Source organism: Morchella importuna, assembly GCF_003444635.1.
Source record: "Morchella importuna strain M04M26 chromosome Unknown Morimp01GS001, whole genome shotgun sequence".
Taxonomy (NCBI): Eukaryota; Fungi; Ascomycota; class Pezizomycetes; order Pezizales; family Morchellaceae; genus Morchella; species Morchella importuna.
The window spans coordinates 3,401,135-3,423,516 of record NW_025763398.1 but is presented as its reverse complement, the minus strand read 5'-3'; the positions used below and the strand labels follow the sequence as shown (position 1 = coordinate 3,423,516).

Sequence of the window (22,382 nt, the reverse complement as noted above, 5' to 3'; positions counted from 1 at the left end):
GGAACCATCAGCCGTGAGAGGCACCAGGACGGAGCCGATTACCGTGGTTGACTTGATTTACAATTCACCAAACGCACCGGGATGACAATACTAAGGAGGAAACTAAGGGTTCGATGTCTCATCCCTGGTAACTACATGTACCCTAACAACACGAAAAACGAAAACACCTGCCCATAGATTCCCATACGTTGGGTTCGTCCCGGCTCTTAACTTTTATAAAATGATACTCTGGGGTATACATTTTCTCCTAGGCTGATTTATGTCCATTGTGAAAGAACCTACATCCTTTATACATGTACATGTAGTGACCATATATCAAGGTCTGAAGAAAGGAGTTTTATCCTAGGAACGCATGCGCGTAGTGCACATCAAACATTTACGCATCCCACTGAAGTTTACTCAAGACGTCAAATGCCTATGCCAGATACGTGCGTGTATTAATTCGAGTGATGTAACATGACCGAGTCTGCTTGCCAGAACTGGTTGGTCGGAGGTCCTGGATCAGAGGTTTGAAAAAAACCATTCGGAGACTCTCCCAAGATAGGGTAAAGGTTCGGCAAGACCGCTTCAGAAGATAAATTAGCACAGACATCAGATGAACCATGGATGGGCTTAATATGGAGGTACCGTGAATTCTCTATTGTGGAAATGCCCACGACTTGACAACAACGACGATGTGGATGGCGTACAAACCTGAATCACCAACCGAGGTGTTTGGATCTGTGCGGTTATACCGTAAGACCGGAGCTGTCATCCGTCCAGTTGACATGTTTGGTTTGAAATTACCAGCATGGGGTACTCCATGTGTGACGTTGAGACTTTTCTCCTATCGTCTTTGCATTTGCATTTGCTTTATTTTCTTTCCATAGGCTGGGAAGCCTGAGCTGGGTGTGCTCTGACCTCATCGGTAAAGATGCCGCGAGATAAACGAATGTTCCATCTGCTGCCCAATGTCCGGTATTAAGACATCTGGAAGAAAGTAGGTAGGCATGAGACCGCTCTTGGGCCTCTGTTAGGCCTCATTGGGGCTCACCACCTCAACCACGATCCTACCACCATCTCTGTGATATTCCATCTCTACTGGTAGAGGGTTCACTCGGATTCATTGATGACCTTCTGAAGCATCCGCTTTTGCCGAGTCAGAGACGTAGACAGTACACCCCTAGTCTCGTGGGGTTCTAAGGCATTGTAACCGGTGATGTGGTTCATCTATATTGCCTGAGATGTTACATGACACCTAAATGCGAGTCCTATCCATCCGTTCCGGCAGTTTTTCTTTCACGGGGCTCCCGAAACCCTAAACCGCCTTATGGGAATGTAGTGGTATCTCCAGATCTATGTTCGCTCAGACTCGTTAATGGCCTTCTATATCGAGCCCAGAGTACCCTTTTCCACGGGAATTGATATCTAGTATTAACAATATATAATAAGTATTATCAAATAGAGGGACTCGATAATTTGAAGCCCTGATCTCGATAGATCAACCTAAAGTTAATATGGCGCCAACGATCGATCCCATAGAATGGGGGTCCGAGAAGTAAATCTTGTTCCAGGGACACGAGTGTAGCGTGCTGTTGCGGCATGGAAACACTAGGCCACATACCTAGTTACTAACAATCTAAGTAGCAGGGCCTCCATTACTCAGAATCAGTCACCCGGACCAATTAACGACCTAGGCTAATAAATCAAACCATTCCTCCTATGTGCCAGTTTCTCGGCACATGAAGCGTCCGTTGAATGATTGGCCGAGAAACAGATTCATTTGTCTTAGTTGCTCAAGAGCTCAGCTGTAGAAAATTAGCTTGGACCACAAAGATAGGCTAACCCAGATCTTGATGTTGTGCCGGTGGGTTATCTTGAGAATAATCGTTAGAGGGTATTGCGTATTTGATGCGCTGGGTGTGAGCTAGGTGGATGTCTGGGCTATGTATACTCGAAGAAGGGGGATTTCCCGAGTGATATAGTGTGACCCAATATTGCAATAATATCAATTTAATCACAGGTCGTATTCACAGTCACCGAACGTATTTTAGCATGTGAAGCTGTGCTCTACGTAGCTGGGATGGTGGGCAGGCCATGGCGCGTAAAGATTGTACTCTGGGATCTAAACTTTCCTCGTAAAGAGGCTGTGGCGCAACAGAATCATCAAATTTAGCTATCTATAGGCAAACCCGTGTTACGAAGTCAATGGAAAACCCGCAAAAATGCATTTTATACAGACAGTAAAAAACCAAAGCTAGCAAAGATTTGACGAAACGAACTCCCCCCATTTTTTGGTATTTAGGTTGATGACGGGAGATTGATTTGGGCGACCCAACCAGGTGGAAAATGAGAACCCAATTATCTATTTTCCATAGTTGAACAGTAGAAGAACCCCAATCACGCAACCTTCCCACCACACCCGAGAACCAAACCCAGCTTTTGAATTGTAGTTTATTTTTAATTTGCGTCCCAGACCGTTTATTTCTTGTCCTTGCTGACCTTCTTTCCGTGGGTTCCCCGTACCTCCTTGGCCTTGTTCTTGCGCTGCTTGCCTGTGTTTTGAAGACGCCATAGGTCAGCCTCCCACCACACATACATGGAAATAAAAGTAACATACGTTGTTGACGAGACGCCTTCTCGATCTTGGTGGCGTCACCGTAACGGACAAGGCGGTAGTGGGGCTCGAATTTCTTCAGAGCGTCGTGGGAGTCGTAGATCAAAGCGAAGCCGGTGGACTTTCCGCCACCGAACTGGGTGCGGAATCCGAAGACAGAGACCTGGCTCTTGTCGGCCTTGTAGAGCTCAGCAAGCTTAGAGCGAAGCTCATCCTTGGAGACGTTGGGTCGGTTGGGGTGGAGAACATCACTGTTGAGTTAAGTGGCCAAGTCAGTTTCAATCAATATTTCGCGATGTCTAAAAAATCCTTCAATATCCCGGTCCAAGCCAGTTTCCAGCTTTTATATCCACCCAATGACCATTCAAATCTCTCATTTCTCTTCTTCCAGCTCTTTACCGATAACACTTCCCCGGCACACAAATAAAGGTAGCAAATGGGATAACATACACCACCATCTGTTTCCTTCCCAAAAGGGCATTCCTCAGGAACTTGCGGGTCCTCAGAGTGACAGGGTCGGCCATATTGAATTTTTCAAAAATTTACTGAACTTCGTTGAAACCGGCTTGGTTGTCGGGAAGGGCGTCGAGGGATATTGTCGTGGTCGTCGTCGGGTGCAGAAATTTGGTGGTATTCACAAACCAATTCGCCTAGCTGGACAAGTTGCCTGTGTGCCCGGGGTGCATAATTTGTGTGAGCTAGTGACTGCTGTTGTTTATTTGAGGTTACCCGGCATGGTAGGTTTCTACCCTAAGAAAACCTGACCCTGATCCGTTCCTACTGCCCGAAATACTCGTAAATTCATGATGTTTCCGAACACGACTGCTATTACATACCATACAAAAAAGCGTCAAATCCATCCTTTTTGTATGCCATGCAATATTGGTTGTGCTCGGAAACGCTATGAAATTACACTTAGGACAGCCCGAAAAACGTTTTAGAATCGAATATAGTACGGCGAGGCCCTACGTGTAGTATGACTCGTTTTAGATGATCATGATGATATGGTCTTAAACTTTGCGAAGTCCTCCGCCTTTTCAGGATCTGTATTATTATCGTGTGAATATATTTCATATGGGATTTTTGCTTTTACTGAACATAACAGGCAGTTCTGGGTATAATAATCTCTTTTGGGAATTTGAGTCCGAAGGCTTTTGGTTCCACCTTCATCCACCGCTTGGGGATTTCTGTTGGTTCGATGATCGACGTGGGGCGACAGTTTTCACTCCGTCCATTTGAATCAAATTTGTGTAGAGGCGTTCGACAGTGGAGTTACTGAATCACCATTCAGCTCTCTTTACTCTGTCAACCCATGTGATAGGAAGCTAAGGTAAAGGTGTACTCAAAAAAAAAAAAGATGAGAGGTGAAGTTGCTCGATCCAATCATTCCTTTATGCGCAGCAGCATTAGGATTTTCTCTTTAGGACTGGGTTCTCAGATACGAGATGTGATGATACATAATATTTGCCGTTTTGACCGTTCATGGAAAAGGAGACAGAAAAAACAAAAGTAGGTACGTCCGTCCCATCGGTAATTGTCTTTGTCCACATCTCGATCTCGATCCTAGCATAGGTGGTTTTCAGGGTTGTTGATAGTAGAAACAAGGGCCTACCCGCTCGCTCGGCAATCCCTCTTAGATACCTGTGCTCGTAGAGTAAATCCGCGCTGGCTTGGGTACCTACCAACTCATCCCGGGGTTACTGAGCGAAGAGGGATTCAGATGTGTATCGAATCCAACAGATGAGCCATTAAAAAAAAAATAGATACATAGAACTCCCCCCGGCTGCTGCGGCGCACAATTATCTGGATCCGTCAAGGGCGCTGAGGCCTCTCATCTGAAAAATTGTCATTCATAGGGCAAAATAATCCCTGTCAGCACCTCATATACATACACGACGAATCCAGCGACAATACTGTGCAGCATCTGCCATCTGTCCCCTCCACCCCGGGTTCTAAATAATAACCCATCTTCCCCCACAGACAAGCTCATCGCCTGGTTATTACAGTAGTTAAGCCAACACCACCATACAATGGCTGAGCCTCCACCATCACCTGCCCCAACACTCTTTCGCGACTCTTTCCAATCTCCAGCTGATCTTCCAAGCGGCTGTAAGTATCCCTCTAGTCTACTTGAGCCCCATCTCCAACTTGCATCTTCTAAGACCGAGTCTTTCGCAGACAATTCTTCCAACGACGACCACTTCTCAGACGCGCAAGAGGGCCGCGAGTCAGAAATGAGCGACTCAGACACCACACCATCCCCCACGATACCCATACCGCCCACAGATATGCCCAAGTTAGATGAGACTTTTGGGACAGAGCCTTTCGAAGATCTCTCGGACGACGACACAAGAGTGCCTGACGGTGCCGAGACCCCCAAGAAGCGTAGATCAATGAACATTACCATACCCGGAGCATTCGGTGGAAGTGACTGCGATGCCGATGACGACAATAACGTGGAATCAACTCCCGAAACGCCAAGATCAGGTGTTCCAGTCACTGTTTTAGAAAGAACCGACAACACTTCCAGTGACGGGAAAGTAACAGTGACAGAAACGCTGAAGGAGAGATTAGCCGGTCTACATCCCGATGTAGACCGGTCTCCTAGTCCGATACCTACGATGGTCGTACAAAGAATCGAGGAGGATAAGCCATATCATGGAGAGGTCCCTGGTACAGAAGCATACGAGAAACGGGCAGCGGATGCCCAACCGGATATTATCGTACGATGGAATGAAGAGGAAGATCGGATCACAAGAAGAGTACAGACCCAGCGTGAGAAAATCGAGAAGATGGTCCAGGATGGCGGGACGCCAGTTGTGGCCCCTTTACATGGAAGGGCAAGAAGTGTGAGCCCAAGTGTGAATAAAGGTGAAGAGGCATTGTCGAACCCAATGTACACACGAGCACGAAGTGCAAGCCCGAGTTTCGGGAAAATGGATTCCATTGGGAAAAGAGAAGGGGCCATGGCTGGCGACGAAAGCACTGTTGTTATGAGTGGTGGCTTTTTGGAGATGCCAGTATCCAAAGCCTCACTTACAGTCGACCTCGATGCAGCTGAGAACGACATTCCTAATACATCTGCACTATCCCCTACATTTTCTACGGGCTTTGAGGAACATACTGCCCCTCGGCGGCGAAAATCGTCCGCGGCATCACGTAAGAGTCGAAAGTCTGTCCCGCCATCGCCAGTGACTCCTTCAGCAGACTTTGGGGATTTCCGAGAGAATGAAGAAGCAGATGATGATTTTGGGGATGACGATTTCGACGATTTCGGCGAAGTGGTAGAGGGGGAGGAATTTGACGATTTTGAGGGGTTTGGCGGAACTACCACCGATTTTGAACCGGTACCCATAGAAACTCCACAGCCCACCCAACAACCCCCTGCACCGTTAAAGCCGGTGATTTCTGTTCCAGTACTCGACCACAAAGAGCTCGGTGGAGCGGAAGCAATTATCAAAGCTGTTTCCGAATCATTGGAGATCATGTTCCCGACAGGCAAGAAAACCAAGCTCGCGCCAGTAGAGGATAGCTGTTTCCTCACGGAAAGAAGGTAAGGCTTACTAATCTTACATGACTTTGTATGAGCATATATACTAATTTGTGTCACAGTTTATCACTTTGGAATCAACTTGTCGCTCCGCCACCTTTACAACCCCCTAACTGGAAAATCTCTCGTATCCGTCGTCTCTTCCTCGTTTCACTCGGTGTGCCTGTCGACCTTGATGAAATTCTCCCTGCAGAAACTAAACAGAAAAAGCTTGTCCTCCCATCCATCAATACTCTCCGTCGTTCCTCGGGTGACGATGGTCACAGGTCTCGTTCGAGCTCACAGTCAAGATCATCACGTCCTTCTTCACGTGCAAGGAAGGCTGCGGCGGATGATAAAAACAAGAATGGAGGGATTGGACCTGAATCTCTTGACGTTCCGAGTGCCAGGATATTATGTAGTACGAGCGACGTAGCATTGAGTGGATTGACAGTGGAAGAGCTTCAGGAGCATGTGAAGGAATTGGAGAAAGTAACACAGATTGCCGGCGAGGTGCTTACATATTGGCTCAGGAAGCGCGAGAGTGCAATTGGCGATAAGGAGACTTTTGAAACGGTCATCGAGAGTCTTGTGGGATATGCGAGAAAGAAGAGGCAGAATGGTTAAGTACCTTCTCCGAAAGCTATCATTATTATGCATCTAATCGTCTACGTAATTGGGGGGGGGGTTTGTTTGCTTGCTTTATTTTCTATCTTTTTGCGGGTGTGCTCTAGGGGAAGGAAGGGAAGTATACTGGGCTAGGAGTTTTTTTATTTTAAAAATGGGTTCATGGGCGCGGGACACTATATGATATGGAAGATTTCTAGATTCCTTCGTTTAGGTTGGGAAGGCTTTTTTTTTGTCTATTTTTTTGGGGGGTGGACTAGGGTAATGATGCTGCGTTGATGTCCCGGTATTATTAGTGGGCTTGGCATAGTGTGGGAGAGACTTGATTATGAGGTCATAGAATATATTTATATGTAGCTTAAGAAGTATTCTAATAGCTATCGGTTATGGAGAAGAACCCCCGCTTCGTCCTGCAGTAGCTTGTGATCTTTACCCGAGGTACTTAACCAAGTTTATACAAAAAATCTCGACCCAAGTTTCCTGGGATAACCTTAATCGATCATGCCGACACCAACCAGAGTTATCCCGCCTCTTCCAGAGATCTCAGAGGACCCGTTGGCATCACAGGCCATTTACAGATTGCTTCCGGATGTTCATAAAATAGAGACAAGCTCTGGAGCAACTGTAGTTGCGAGGACCAGGAGTTTAGACAATGCAGAACTACCGGTATTGGTGATGATTCACGGCTACCCGCAATCGTATGTTAATCGAAAGTCCTGTGAAAGTATAGAGCTTATGGAATGATTATGCTGATACGACGATGGCAGAATGAATATGTAAAGATCTTATCTAAGTGGTAGGAACTGGACCGCAAAGTCTCACTAGTATAGGTTTCGTTACATAGTAGAGCGTCTACCAGAACAGATTCCATTGTTCATACCAGATGTATGTGTATTGTGAGTATCCTTCTTTGTATTTTAATCTACTGATAATTTTATGAAGATTCCTGGATATGGAGAATCCACTCATTCTGCTACACCCTCAAACACAGCGGCTTACTCAAAGCGTGCAATCGGAAATATCATTCTCGAAGCTCTCAAGAAACTCCTCAATACCCCGGAGAGGAAGATTATACTACTTGGACATGACAGGGGTGCAAGGATTATTCATCGTCTAGCTGTTGACGCAGCAGAGGGGTTCCTCCAAGAGAAATATGGATTTGATCTAGTAGGAGTCGCTTTATTGGACATCATTCCGACGATTGTTCAATTTGCATCATTTACGGATCCTGCAGTTGCGGCGGCAACTTTTCACTGGTATTTATTGACTAGCTACTGGTACTTATTATTTACAATCAGAAAGCCTCTAACCCCCTTGGAAACACAGGTCCTTCCTAGCAGCCCCTTCACCGTTGCCAGAGAATATGATCGGGGCGCTCGGAGGTGATGTATTCGTTGATAATATGATAAGAAAATGGACAGGAGTCTCGGGAGAACCGCAGGTGTCACTTGGTATTCCTATATATGCTGCATATTTCAAACGGCCCTCCGTAATTGCGGCATCCTGCGCCGACTACCGTGCTGGTGCGCTTGTGGATGCCCCGGAGCAGGTTGCGGATCAGAAGGGGGGCCGGAAGATTAATTGCCCGACATATGTTTTATATAGCGAGGGTTACTTGGGGAGTCGGTATGAAGTAGAGAAAGTATGGAATGATTGGGTTCATGGAAGTAAGGGGTTGTTGAGTACGAAAGGGGTGGGGAATGGGGTGGGTCATTTTTTGTGCGAGGAGGCACCAGAAGAGGTGACAAATGGCTTATTGGGATGGATCAGGAAATATCTAGGGGTAAAGGTTTAAGCCGAGAGCCTCGGAGAGGCGTGGTTCATGAAATGTCACTCAGGTTCTATGTACAGAATAAGCGACGATTCAAAGGGCGTTTATTTCTTTTTACTCATAATGTACCTGTATGCTCTATATTAATACGCGATCGGTCAATAGGGGAGGGGTGGAACTACAAGAATATGTTTTCTCGAGTGTAAGTTTCATGATCTGTGTCGTGTTGGGCGTATTCAGGTTCGTCCTTGATTTCACGGACATTCAGTCTCTTCTTTATCGCTTTCATGAATGTCAAGTCCGCCTATTAAACAATTTATTAGTATTATAAAATATTAAAGATGTTGTTGAGATCGAGAGGTTACTTGCCCGTCTCCTCTTCTTGAAGCAAAAGAATACAATTGTATCATCTCCCACTAAGTCTACTCTAATCATTAATAAGCATTTGTATTTGACCTATTTGTGGTATAATATCTAACTTACAGAGTTTTTTCTAGCAGAGGAAACGCAGGTTCGTAATAAACCTAAAAAAAAAGGTTAACCACAGCTAGTAGCTAATATGCACAGTTTCATATCATACACAGTCTGCTGCTAGCACAATATCCACAGGCTTGTTTGCTATTGTCTCAGGTATGGGTTCGCTCCTGATAGAATTTTAAAATTTGCAACTTTGCATTAGGGGATCTAACTGGCTTACCAGTCTAGTAATTCTACTTTGACTCTGTTATCGAATCCGTTAAGTGCAACGTTCTTGTGAATTAAATCGATCATCGCATCCATATCCGTGATGAATAATTCGCTATCGTGAAGATCGCATGCAGCTGCAATACCAAGGCTAGTGAATTGGTCAGGTTTCGCCGGACTTTCTGGTAACGGATTCAGCAGAGACTGGTGCATACCCTGTCAATCCGCCCCCAGCACCCAGTTCTACAATCCTCTTGCCCCTCAGACCACCATTATCTTTATATCTTCTCAGAATATATTTCGTTAAGGTTTCTCCCGCTGGCCATATTTGTCCGCCGCATCCCTTCGCAAGATCCTCGTGCAGTTTGATAGGTGAGTCAAGAAGGCCACTAAATGTGGTTTCCGTGATACGAGCTTGTAGCATTGGAGCTGGGGCGACAAGATCTGCCCCAAAGGGCTCAACCTCACTGTCGCTATTTTCGCCGAAGAGATCCATGATAAAGCGGTTGGGCAGAGTGATGGCTGGTGAAGGAGGCGGGGTAAAGAGGACCCCGCTAGAGCCTCACCAGAGCCGCAAAGCTTGGCAGGTCAAATGCGGAGGAGCCTACATGTACTTAATTTTTAATATTGACGACTATCACCCCTCTTATAGTATAACGAGATGAATCAAGTAAAGGAATCTCACACGAAAGAAATGTCCTTTTGTGAGTGGTAAGCGCTAGCGAATAGAGGTACAGTCTGCGTGCTTAAACTTCAGGGGCCACTGTAGCTGCACTTCAATTAGATTAAAGCACCTGCATACATGTACTTCGAGTCTCGGGTTTGGGGATTGACGATTTGCGCTGGGAAGAAGTGAAGTCCACCAATGTCACCAATGATGACTAAGCATTGCATCGTGGAACCCTAATCTTCTCACTTTTGACTAACAACGTCAAGCTCGATCACCGACAGGAGGATTAAACGTACATGTAGTTCGAACCACAAATTAACAATGGCTGATATTATGGATCTTTCGAAGCTCGCATTTGTTAAGCTACCCTCGAAAAAATTAGGCTCGGGCTCGGACTTTCTTCTCAACAGCATCAAACAAGCCGAAAAACGGTCGTTCCCACCAAACGAAGCGTTTGACTTCAACGCAGAGCTCCCGAAAAGGACTACAAATCTATACTGCGCGTTTACTAAAACCGAGAACGAGCCCGAATTGTGCGGCTATATTGTGTACGTACGTTCTAAACTAGTCACAAGGATTCATAAGGTCTGCGTTGTGGAAAAGAAAAGAGGCCAGGGTATCGGGAGATGGATGATGGATCTTGTCCTGGTGGACTTAAAGAAGGGTGGGGCCGGAACTATTGACCTCTGGGTTGATAAAAATAGAGAAATCGCACGAAAGCTATATGAAGCGTGTGGATTTGAGAAGAGAGAGCTCATTGAAAATTACTATTCCGGTGGACGTGATGCACTTAGGATGGAGATAAACCTGTGTGATTGATAATGATAAAATCAAAGTAAGGTCACTTCGAATTTCTGTTTTTAGAAACGACCCTTCCCTCAACGTTTGTTAATTGTGTACTAGTACTGCGAAATAATATCTCATGGGTATAGGGTCTCATCTGTGCTTTTACACTTTACTTGATGAAAAATAGACTTTCCTTTGCTAACTATTCTTTATCTAGCATGGTTAAAGGTTGCTATTCACGATATACATCAGCTACTCTAGAAGTCTAGAAGTCATGATTTTTAATTTGAAGGGTAATCAATTACAAATCATCCCAATGTGATCAATTTTGGTATCGTCAATCATATATTTGCAGCTATTAAGTTGAAGTCCCCATCCGTCAACTACCCCTTGCATCCGTTTATCCACCCTCATACCATTCCAACATCAACATGCCAAATATGTTAATTCTTGAGAATAGTACTGGAAAAATCTTCTATGGTCCCCTTTCTGAATATTAGGTGTAACTTGAAAAGTTTGCGTTCCAGCAATGTGGATCTACAAACGTAAGGGAGATGCTGAGTGTCCCTTCGAAAAACTGTAGTAATTCACAGTCTTGGTATCAAGTATCATTGCTTGGGGATTTCTTCGTCCAAGAGTTTCTGAAATTCTTTCCTGGAACCTATAGTACACTGTCGTTCTTTCTTTTTGGTTTTTATCGCCTATTCTCACTCATTCATACCATACATTCTTTCCTTGTTGTTCATACCGCCCGCTGGTGCACAACCCAGCGAATTATTTCCCATATCGAAATAAGGATCTCTTGAGTTAATCTACGAGCTCGTGAGGTATTTTATTTATTCTTGACTGGTAGTACGTGAATTCAGCATATGCTAACGAAAGTTAGGATTCTCGTCAATCTCTATAATGGTGGCTTTTGTTATTATCATTCTTTCATACGCCTCTCTTATTGCAGGAGCACCATCAGTTTCCTTCCCAATAAATTCACAAGTACCACCAGTAGCTCGAGTATCGGAAGAATTTAAGTTCGTGTTCTCACCATGGACCTTTACCTCAAGTGTAGAGCCTATATCATACAATATCACCAACGGGCCTTCATGGCTGATGCTCGACAGCAATTCACGAAGTCTATATGGCGCGCCGAAACAAGATAATATTGGATCTTTTGAAGTGGTTATAACTGCGACAGACCAGACAGGGTCAACATCACATCCAGCAACACTCGTTGTGTCATCGGAACCGGGTCCAATGTTAGAAAAAGACATCGATTCTCAACTAAAGAATGCCGGCATGAGAGATGGAAAAGGCGGAATCGTTTTTTTCCCTGGACAACCGTATGAGTTCTCATTCTCAAAGGATACTTTTGGCCCTTCTGGATCTGTAAAACAATACGAGGCGGTTTCGACAGGAAATACACCTTTGCCGTCGTGGATTAATTTCGATCAAGGACGCCTAAAGTTTTCTGGGGTGACACCTGATTTAACGTCTTTGATTGCCCCGCCGCAGTCTTTCGATGTTACTCTAATAGCAACCGACTATCCAGGATTTGCCGGGCCATCCGTATCATTTCAGATGGTTGTTGGGCCCCATCGCATCTATTTCAAAGACACACTGTTTACTGCCAATGCAACTTCCGGAGGCCTGTTCAATTATAAAGTTCCACAAAATGCTATCTTACTAGACAGCGAGCCAATTGGGCTCGAGAACTTGAGTTCGTTATCTGTGACCGGGTCTGATTGGCTTTCGTTCGATGCGGATACCTTCTTGCTTAGTGGAACACCACCAAAGGGCACAGAATCCACAACAGTTAATCTCGTGGCTCACGACGTTTTCGGAGGCGAGGCACAAGCAAAGCTCCAGATCAGTGTTACCTCAAAGAACAAAACTGATGCTATATTTAAGGGAGGAATTCCTGATTTCAACATCACTGGCGGAGAGAATTTTGTGTACTCGATTGACCAAAAATCTCTCTCTGCCAAAAATGTCAAGCTCAGTGTGAAGTATAATCCGGACGTAGACTGGATTACTTTTGATGCTGAAAACTTGCGATTTCAGGGTACAGCACCGAAAGAATCTATCAGAGTTCAGGTCATCATGTCTGCTCAAGCGATTGGAAAACCTTCAGAGTCTCGCAGTTTTTCGTTAAATGTTGACGGAGATACCAGCGTGGAATCAGTTTCAGCTACTCCAACTAGTATGTCAACTGGGACCACTGCAAGCCAAACAGAAGCCAAAGCGACTTCGAGCTCAGTGACCCGTACAGGAGCACCTAAGGCTAAACCCCCTAAGGGAACGGCGGATACCAATTCTGAAGCTTCCACAAAACGTAGCCGCAAAAGAACCCTAATAATTGTCCTTGCAACCGTGCTACCTCTTATTGTAGTCTGTAGTTTCCTCTTTATATGGTACTTTGCCACCCGTCGGTCTACAGACTCGAATTCCTATTACAGCCGCTCTACAACCCCCATAGGTTCAGAAATCTCTCAGCCCTTTGTACAGCTCCCTCAACCATGGGCAGTCACCTCAAGCAACCAAAAAGAATTGGAGACGCCGAGGCGTTTATCGGGCTTTGGATACTTCACGACTGATGGAAGCGGGAGAATATCGAACGGGTTCATGAGTTCAATGATGAGTAATGATGGGACAATCCTGCACTTACCTTCGCCGCCTATACATACAGCTTTAATCCCTTCCACACCAGAGACAGCCGGTGATAGTGGTACAGTTGGAGCTATCAACTTTTCTCAACATCCCGTGAATCGCATCTCGTTCCCCACAGGGCCACTGTATTCCCTATATCCCGCAGTCGGCCGCTCAAGTTCTCGAGGAAAGGGCACACATCCCGCGATTGCACGATCTAATTCTCGAAGAGAAAACATTGCTCCGGGAAATCACCGAACGGGCTCCCGAGGATCGAGCTCACGCCCTTGGGGAGCCAATAGCCATGCCCCCAGACGGCGCTCAAGCACATCCGCCAAAGGGAACAGCGCGGTTCACGGTAAATCTTCATTTGGAGGACCGCCAGGATATGGTGTCCCGAAACGATCTTGGAAAAGGACAGTAGTCTCACCTAGCCGCTGGCCTGGAGGTAAAAGATTCAGGGAGAGTGAAGAGACTTTTGAGACTGTTTCGACCGAAATTTTCAATCAGGTGCCACAGGTTAGCCAGAAAAATGAGGTCCATCAACCCAGTGTTAGGCTAGTTGATGGATCTCCTGAGGGAGCTGAAAAGGCGAGTCAAGTACGAGCGAGAGGTTCTTCGCCTTTCTTCGCGGGGTCTTCCACAGCATGGAGAAGGGGTTCAAAGGTGCACTCATCAACTGGAGCCGAGTCGAACGACGGTGACCAAGATGTCATCGACGATGTCATCAAAACAATGATTCGGGAGAATAGCTATACGAAGACTATCGGGACATATTCATCGCTCAATCTCCCTGAGACACCGCTGCGAAGATATAACAGTGCTCTCCCATCTCATTTTGCGGCCTCATCGTCGTTTATGAATCATCCTAGTAGGGGCTTGGCTGCTGAAGAAGATGGCGCCTTCTCAAATGTGGTTGATGAAAGTGGACAAAGGGTCTGGTATCCGAAACACTCTACTAGAGAAAGCGGTGTTACATCATACAGTCGTGGAGGGTCATCATATTATCCTTATGAGCCATTTGAGTACGGCGTTGCGGTGACCTCCACACGAGCACAGGGGCCAGCCATGGGAAGACCTAGTATTGAAGAGGAACGGCCAACTCGTATAGTGGGTGAGATGCCTATACCTCCTCTGGTCACACAGCGAGCAAAATTAGTGGACTTTACGAAGAAAAGACCAGTCGGTATCAGTGAAGAGGGGAGTGAGGAGGAAATAAAGGGAAGCTTTCCGGTGGATATGACTTATCTGTAATATGATCTGGGGTTTAGTTATCGGAGTTTTACTTTCTTTCAAAATCTCATCCGTTCGTTTGAAGTTAAGTTTTATATATAATGTAAATATTTAGGGTTAGGCTGTTTTGGGGGGATTTTGTGATGATATTAGTGTATTTATCTCTAGATATTCCAGAGAATCAAACAATCCCTGGATTTCCGAAAACAATAGGGGTCTGTATAAGAAAAAGTGAGAATCGATGGGTGGAGTGGCGAGGTAGTCGCCGTTGGGCCAATTTTGAACTTCTGTATGCTAATTTTAAGTATAATAGGTTCGACGTTAGGGATGTACTCTATACGCCATAGTTTATACTGCATGCGACCATTCTGTACCTAGAAACTAGAAATGAAATGACTTCACACACACATAGGGATGTACTCTATCTAGACACTACAAGATCTTGGCGGGACTTTTCTATAGGGTTAGGGCTATCCATTTGCCCTCATATTTCTACCCAATTAAATTCAAACACACTTCTTTGGGCTACATGTACATGTATGTATTGGAAGGCTCTTGGTGACAGACCTAGCCCAATTAGGTTAGGCTTATGAGTTGAAGATACTACATACATGTAGTCGATTACTGACCAAGGGGAAGTAATGACTTTTCGATCCTATGAATTGAAATCTGGGGACTCGAGTTTATCGAAACGTTTATTACATACGTACATACAGTCAGCGAATCTCTTATTGTTTCCAATTTTAAATTGTGGTATTTAGGGTGGGCTTATCGTAAACTCAATATCATAGAGGATATCTATGCACATACAGTAGTTAGGACTGCCGAGGGCCGGGGCGTTTGTCGGATCTAATCATAAAATGCCGCTCGCTTCGGATCATTGGCGCGCGGATGTCAAATATTAAACCTTGGAAGTGCAAGTGTAGTCAAAGTTGGTAAAGATAGCTGACGCAAAGAAATGCCTAGGCCGGCCCAGCACTTCGTCGATTCAACATCTGTATGCACAAGTACTGTTAGGTTCTGCTATACCTTGTAATACCACTACAATTTCCCGTGCAAAGTGTACAGCGGTGGGTAATAAGTCATCGGACGACCTAGCCACAATTTTGCCTGCAAACGTGTATTTTGGTCTGATGACTTATTACCCACCGCTGTACCAGCACGGCATGGTACATAGAGACATACCTACATAGAGTACTTTAGGTACCTCGATATTCTAGGCAGCCATGCGCGGTTTGTGAATCAGGTTGGTTTGAGCTAGAATGAAGCTTTCCCCGCTGTTCGCTGCTTGAGAATGGTAGAGTGAATTGAAGATAATTGAGGATTTATCTTTATAGAGGGTTTGGAATCAATACCATACCTCCTAGTGTTCTGTAGTCCTATTCTGACTCGTATTCTACTTGTATGTGAATCTCGGGTGTTATATTCTGGACATGAATAGGACGAGTTTTTCTGGCGTCATCGGGAGTTTCATTTGCCCCTCTTTCCGGGTGAACGCTTTTCACTTCTCGTCTCCCCGCGTCACTGATAAGATTATGGTAATAGCAAATGCTCCGCAATGGACCTTTGGTATGGGACTATAAAATTACAGAAGTACGAGTACATACATGACATTACAGGAAATTAGAATAAACAAAGGGTTGGCTTCGCCTTCTTCAATCATTATTGCCTTATCAGCTTTGTCCAGCAGTGCCTTCTTCCTGTATCGCCCCTCTCAGAAGCACGCGACCGAAAAGAAGTCAAACCCTGAAAATCAGGATCTTCGGGCTTCTTTTCTTCTCTCTTTGATACGGTGCCTAGTTTTGTGACATGCGTACATTGAGGTCTTGTTTTAATTAGCTCGTTACCCGAAAGTTCTTGTTTTCTCTCATTTTTTCGTTGCATTTCAGACTGGGCGAGGGTCTTTCTGTAGCCGCAGCACAGACTTTGACAAGGCACTCTACCCCTTCTTTCCCCTCCCCCACCATCAACAACCACACAGCGCAACTCGAGGAAAAAGAATAAAGAGCGATTCCATCATCTTTTTAGCCACTACTTCTTTGTTTCACCTACAGGAGGTCTATCATCCATCATATACAGGTTCCCCACACATTGAAAATTACTACCAGCCTTTTCGAAGACCTGGATTGAATCTTTTACTTATCTAAAATTAAACGAACGACATCATGGGTCAGACTCTTTCGGAGCCAGTAGTAGAGAAGGTACGTCATTTTTAGAGAACGGAGCGAACGGAGAAAGGACGGATGAGGATGAGACGAACGGAACTCTTTTACTGTCTATTTGGCCCTCTAGCGAAGTTTTTAGGAAGATATGATCAAGTACCTGACACAAATTAGCTATCCGACAGCGGTGAAGATGATCGTTTGGCCTTCGGACTATCCAGCATGCAGGGCTGGCGTATCTCTATGGAGGATGCTCATGCTGCGGTCCTCGATCTCCATAAACCTGACGTTGCGGGCACTGCCGGAAAAGAGGGAAGGTTGAGTTTCTTCGGTGTCTACGATGGGCATGGAGGCGAGAAAGTTGCTGCATTCAGCGGGGATAACGTTCATAAGATCGTGGTGAAGCAGTCTTCTTTTGAGGCTGGCGATTACGGAAAGGCCCTGCAGGATGGGTTTCTTGCTACAGATAGAGCTATCTTGCAGGGTAATAAATTACCTTTCCTAGTGTTTGTGAAGAGTTGGCTCGGATTCATTCTAGGGCAGGATGCTGATGAGTCAACCGGTTCCCTAGATCCCCGCTATGGTGACGAGGTATCTGGATGTACTGCCACTGCCGCCCTTATTTCAGACACAAAGATCTATGTTGTAAGTTATTTCCCATCATAAATGAGGGTGATATACTAAGAGTCTCAATAGGCAAACGCCGGCGATTCACGTACAGTTTTGGGTGTAAAGGGAAGAGCTAAGCCCTTGTCTTTCGACCATAAGCCACAGAATGAAGGTTGGCTTTTCTTCCTTCCCGTGCGTAACTAGCACGTGATCAGAACATTAATGTTGTCAAAATAGCCGAGAAGGCCAGGATACAGGCTGCTGGTGGTTTCGTCGATTTTGGAAGAGTTAACGGCAACCTTGCGTTGTCAAGAGCTATCGGTGATTTCGAGTTCAAGAAGAGCGCCGACCTCCCACCAGAACAGCAGATCGTTACCGCCTTCCCAGACATCAACATACACGAAATCTCAGATGATGATGAGTTCCTAGTTCTTGCCTGCGACGGTAAATAATTCTTAGCTTTCAATTTTGCCTCTATTACTGATACCGTAACTAGGAATCTGGGACTGCCAGTCATCTCAGGCCGTTATCGAATTCGTTCGACGTGGCATAGCCGCCAAGCAAGAGCTTCATCGTATTTGCGAAAATATGATGGATAACTGCCTTGCCTCTAGCAGTGATACTGGTGGTGTAGGATGCGACAACATGACCATCGTTATCGTTGCCCTACTCCGTGGCAAGACCAAGGAAGAGTGGTATGATATGATCGTGAAGCGTGTTGCTGACGGCGATGGCCCTTGCGCTCCGCCCGAGTACGGCAAGTCTCTTTTCATTTTAATTCAACTGTCTACCCTTCCGTTGTGCCCTCCCAAAATAAGATCCCCATACGTAGCTCCTTTGAATTACTTTTAAATTTGTTCGTCATTATCAAAACTAACATACATATCAGCCGAGTTCCGCGGGCCGGGGGTACACAACGACTTTGATGATAGTCCAGACGAGTTTGATGCGCAGAACCAGTCGGGTGCGGGCCGTATCATCATGCTTGGTGATGGAACAGAAGTTTTGACTGATTCTGATGATGCAGACATGTTTGACGACGCAGAGGATAAAGAGGAGGAGGAGAAAGATGACGAGGCACTACGAAAGGTAGCTGCAAGAGAAAACAAAGGGGAGGACGAAGAGATGAAAGACATCACAAGGTCGGATAAGGATAAGGAGAACGCAAAGGTCGACTCTTCTCCTGCAAAAGCCGCCACCTCTACAGACGGAGGGCCCAAAAAGCAAGCTTCAAATTAGTTCAAAGACCAAAAAGTAATTCGGAGAAAGGGAAGGACTTCTTTCCTGAAATTTACAACTCCAACCCCTAAGCTTTTTATTTTTTTTGTCTTTGTGATTTTTTCAGAGAAATGATATGGTTGACACCAATTTTTCGTCACATTTGTGTAACCCGAGGAACATCATTAGACCGAAGCGATGTATGTTCTATCCGGGGAACTTACGAGGGCAGGGCATACCGGACTTCTTCATAAAGGAAACATGGGGTTATGAAGAATCTAAACCTTCGAGTTGTGTTTTGCCAGCCATTGTTTTTGTCATTTTCATGTTTTCATTGTTTTCATGCTCATTTGCAATTTTCATCTGTTTCTATTACATGTGTTTTTCTTTTCGTGTGGGATTACTACTAGCTGGGTCATGGACCGATGGTTGCTAGGTCTGTCGAGTTTCTGCTACTATTACTACATTACTATGGGCAATGGGGAATTACCGATCGGGGGCAATGAATTAACGAAATCTTTAGGAGAGGGGTATTCAAGTGGCTTTATGCCCCCTTTCTTGCTCATGTGAGGTTGAAGTTATTTTAGGACTATAATTTCTTTTGTTTTCTCTTTCTGCATTGCTTGCGGATGGATTAGACGGACATGGGTTTCTTCTGTTTATCACCTCTAAAACAGTTTCTTTCTCGGGTTTGACTGCGTTCATATTCCATTCTTTATCCCTTGGGGTTTTGTCCAGCTGTAGATAGATTCGGCTAAAGGCAATGGGTTTCCATAGGGCCCAAGCGCGCGGCTAATCTCGCTACTGCGAGTGATGGTCTGTGAAGCAGTGCAGGGTTAGTTACGGCTGCTAAGAACGCTCTTTTCCCACTTCTCCCTATTCGTTACCTTCTTTACTTCATTAAAACTGTATTTCCGATCGTTAGACGGGAAATCGACGGCAGAAGGCAACCGAGAAATTAATCTATCTACTGTAAATCCCACCCGGGTCTATGTATATATATGTTCGCACCATGGCGCCTTTATTTTCTACTCGGCTGTCTTGACACCCAGTCCAAAGACATCTACAGTATTCTTCCACGCAGCTTCGCAAACCTCCTCTACACTTATGCCCTTCACATTCGCGATGACATACGCCACCTGGGATATACACACGGGCTCGTTCCTGCCCTTTATCAGCTGATTGGTACCAGCAACGAAGCGCTCCTTCTTGACTGCTTTCGGCAGCGCAGGTGCATCTTTGAGGTATTTCGAAGATGCGTGAGTAGGGCGAATCTCGCACCATGGACCCTATCACACCAGGTCAGCTACGCCGCAAACTCGCCCAGGTAGCGAGACACTCCAGATGGGAATGCACACACATCAGTCTCAATCATAAGCCTGTCCAACGGTATCTCCTTCATAACCGCCAGGTTCTCTTCCGTCTTCAGACTACACCCATTGACACCCACATACAGCCCAGCGCCCACGATCCTCTTCATCTCGTCCATAGACCCCGTAAAACTATGTACCAGTCCTCCCTTCAGCCTCGGCAGCCTTGGGAACAAGATGGCTTCGAAGTCCTCGGCGGCAGCGCGTGAGTGCAGGAATAGCGGCAGCCCAAGCTCCTCCGCGAGGTCCAGCTGCATCGTGAACGCGAGCTTCTGCTCCTCGACAGAGGCGTGGTAGAGGCGGTCGTAGTCGAGACCGATCTCGCCGAATGCGGCGACGAGGGGCGAGGAAAGGGCGAGGGTCCGCAGGGAGTCGATGTAGGCGGCGTGGCCAGCGCGGTGGTTTGTGAGGTCTTTGGCACTGCAGGGGTGCACGCCGACGGTGGTGTACATGTATCCGGCTTTGGGGTGGTGTCAGGACTATCTATCCATTGTTATTTTGCGGGGGATGAAGGAAGAGCTTACGGTAGTTTTGGGCGATCTCGAGCGCCGCTTTAGACTCTTTGAGACAAGAGCCGGTGAGCATGAGCTTTTCCACACCGCCTAGTCTGCCGCGCTGAACTATGTCGTCGAGGTCAGATTGGTGGACCTGGGTAGTGAGGGTTTGTCAGCTATGAGATGCGGAGCGGTTTCTGTAATAAGGTGTTGAGCATCATACCTGCTTCCCGTGGTATTCGCCATGGAATTGGCGGTCCGTTAGGTTGATGCCTATGTCTATATACCGGGGGACATATGGGGATGATTGAGGGAGCGCCAAGTCAGACTGCGAAGAAGCTGCCGTTGCATCTGCAGATGAGGTAGCTGTGGAGTTCATAGCTGTTGAGGGAGCGCTGCTGGCTGTAGACATTTTTCTGGCTGATTGCGGGGTGATGGCGAACTGGGTATTTTGGCTATGGGTGTTCAGAAATCTCTTCTGTTTTGGGAAACTGAAGGCAGAAAGGTGAGCGCAGGTGTGGGTATGGGAAGTTATATTACGGAAGACAGCTGGGGGGAGGCGTATTCGCATATTTAAGTACATGTAGAGTACCTACATTCACCAGTAGCAGCCCTGACACCAACGCCGTATGAATGACTCTAAGGTCTTGATAGGGTGTCGTTTACTGGGGGAATTGAGATTTGTATTGAGTCACTCTCTCCTGCACTTTCAAGGGTGATTTCGCACAAAGAACAACATTTTGATCATTGAGGATTTTCGGAAGGTGAGTGGGGGTCATCTTGTTGCGGCTCAAATGGCGGTAGGGTAATGTGGAACATAACATTCTGTGTACTTAATCACAGGATGTCACTCGAGGTACTTCTGGGAAAAGTTGTTTGCCGATTTTCTACGAAAATCTGTCTATCAGAAGCTTTGTAGCTACCGCTTAAATAGGTGTAGACACGGATCGAAGGCAGAACTACCCAGGTCTAATCCCAAATGTTCTCTGGCTAGCTAGGCCTAGCTACCGTGCTGTCCTGCACAAAAACCCAACCCAAAGGCGCACTCCACTCATAAATAAAGCCCCCCCAATACCGACAAACATGTCAGCCAACATCCAAGCCCCACTAGAACACCTCCTAGCCGGCCAATGAGAGGTTGAAGCAGCACTGTTTACGTCATGGTCCTCTAGACAGATTAACCTCCATCCAAGCCTCTAGCTCTTCGTGATGAATTTGTTTGTACATACCTTCCTCGTCACCACCGAAGCTATAAACGTGTTTGGATTTTGTCTTCGTCTTTGCCTTTATATCTGTGTTTACCACTGCTGGTTTGGGCCCGCCAATAGCCGCTTCTGTGATCAGCGGGGAGAAGGTTTTATCCGTGGCACCGCAAGTACTCGTGGTAGCCGTGCACGTGGACGGTAGGGCGAGTAAAGATATCAAGAGGAAAAGAATAAGAGAAGAAACAACGATATTTTTTGATAAGAACTTCATGGTTTTCAGGACTGGTGAGGAGATGTAGGATCTCATTGGAAACTTATATCACGATCGTTTGATCATAAGGCCAGATTCAACTTCATTGGCTTTTGTATGGATGTTGGAACCAACAGCGAAGAAGCTATAGGCGCCTTAGTATTTACGTAAAGTGAGTAAAAGAAGGCGCGTGAAGGATTGATCTCGAATTGCTTGGTGCAAGATTCCCTTTGTTCCGAGATGCGTTGAGACGTGTGTCGAGCCTGCTACTATCAGCGCCAGGGGATTAGCGTTGCCAAGCGCCCTGGTGATCAATTATGTTTCCCTTTCATTCTGGGTTTTAAGTTTTGTTCCTGCCATGTATCCCCGAGGAGCAGCGCACCTCTCACACCCCGCGCGTAAGATGAAGCGCCGCGGTAGAAAAAGAAAAGAAACCCCCTCCTTCCAAAAAGCTTAGGTTAAACCTTAAATGCTCTCGATCCAGGCTAGCGTATTCATAGGTTATCACTCGTGTCCCAAGGACAGACTGTCAGGATCA

The 22,382-nt window shown here is 46.0% G+C and overlaps 8 protein-coding genes across 8 annotated transcripts; 5 read left to right on the top strand and 3 right to left on the bottom strand.

Annotated features, from left to right (window-relative positions):
- Positions 1-2,460: 2,460 nt before the first annotated feature.
- LAJ45_00868 (uncharacterized protein) lies at positions 2,461-3,120 on the bottom strand (the record flags this gene model as incomplete). The annotated part of the gene is made up of 3 exons (XM_046110467.1): positions 2,461-2,534; positions 2,600-2,847; positions 3,047-3,120. 3 exons carry the CDS (start codon positions 3,118-3,120, stop codon positions 2,461-2,463), a joined length of 396 nt encoding a protein of 131 aa, XP_045977160.1.
- A 1,506-nt stretch (positions 3,121-4,626) lies between these two features.
- LAJ45_00867 (uncharacterized protein) lies at positions 4,627-6,752 on the top strand (the record flags this gene model as incomplete). Its single annotated transcript, XM_046110466.1, has 3 exons — positions 4,627-4,705; positions 4,775-6,149; positions 6,209-6,752. 3 exons carry the CDS (start codon positions 4,627-4,629, stop codon positions 6,750-6,752), a joined length of 1,998 nt encoding a protein of 665 aa, XP_045977159.1.
- A 501-nt stretch (positions 6,753-7,253) lies between these two features.
- LAJ45_00866 (uncharacterized protein) lies at positions 7,254-8,547 on the top strand (the record flags this gene model as incomplete). Its single annotated transcript, XM_046110465.1, has 5 exons — positions 7,254-7,450; positions 7,520-7,528; positions 7,583-7,637; positions 7,695-8,008; positions 8,079-8,547. The coding sequence occupies 5 exons, from the start codon at positions 7,254-7,256 to the stop codon at positions 8,545-8,547; spliced, it is 1,044 nt and encodes a 347-aa protein (XP_045977158.1).
- Positions 8,548-8,627: 80 nt separating this feature from the next.
- Positions 8,628-9,703, bottom strand: LAJ45_00865 (uncharacterized protein; the record flags this gene model as incomplete). Its single annotated transcript, XM_046110464.1, has 7 exons — positions 8,628-8,652; positions 8,706-8,827; positions 8,893-8,950; positions 9,007-9,047; positions 9,104-9,167; positions 9,221-9,358; positions 9,423-9,703. The coding sequence occupies 7 exons, from the start codon at positions 9,701-9,703 to the stop codon at positions 8,628-8,630; spliced, it is 729 nt and encodes a 242-aa protein (XP_045977157.1).
- A 495-nt stretch (positions 9,704-10,198) lies between these two features.
- On the top strand, positions 10,199-10,696 carry LAJ45_00864 (uncharacterized protein; the record flags this gene model as incomplete). The annotated part of the gene is made up of 1 exon (XM_046110463.1): positions 10,199-10,696. One exon carries the CDS (start codon positions 10,199-10,201, stop codon positions 10,694-10,696), a length of 498 nt encoding a protein of 165 aa, XP_045977156.1.
- An 873-nt stretch (positions 10,697-11,569) lies between these two features.
- LAJ45_00863 (uncharacterized protein) lies at positions 11,570-14,557 on the top strand (the record flags this gene model as incomplete). Its single annotated transcript, XM_046110462.1, has 1 exon — positions 13,292-14,557. The coding sequence occupies one exon, from the start codon at positions 13,292-13,294 to the stop codon at positions 14,555-14,557; it is 1,266 nt and encodes a 421-aa protein (XP_045977155.1).
- A 2,144-nt stretch (positions 14,558-16,701) lies between these two features.
- LAJ45_00862 (uncharacterized protein) lies at positions 16,702-18,546 on the top strand (the record flags this gene model as incomplete). The annotated part of the gene is made up of 8 exons (XM_046110461.1): positions 16,702-16,737; positions 16,873-17,182; positions 17,270-17,343; positions 17,395-17,479; positions 17,545-17,751; positions 17,804-18,064; positions 18,197-18,271; positions 18,335-18,546. The coding sequence occupies 8 exons, from the start codon at positions 16,702-16,704 to the stop codon at positions 18,544-18,546; spliced, it is 1,260 nt and encodes a 419-aa protein (XP_045977154.1).
- A 680-nt stretch (positions 18,547-19,226) lies between these two features.
- On the bottom strand, positions 19,227-21,865 carry LAJ45_00861 (uncharacterized protein; the record flags this gene model as incomplete). Its single annotated transcript, XM_046110460.1, has 8 exons — positions 19,227-19,343; positions 19,413-19,431; positions 19,558-19,814; positions 19,886-20,355; positions 20,420-20,543; positions 20,613-20,844; positions 21,473-21,557; positions 21,619-21,865. 8 exons carry the CDS (start codon positions 21,863-21,865, stop codon positions 19,227-19,229), a joined length of 1,551 nt encoding a protein of 516 aa, XP_045977153.1.
- Between the last annotated feature and the right edge of the window lie 517 nt (positions 21,866-22,382).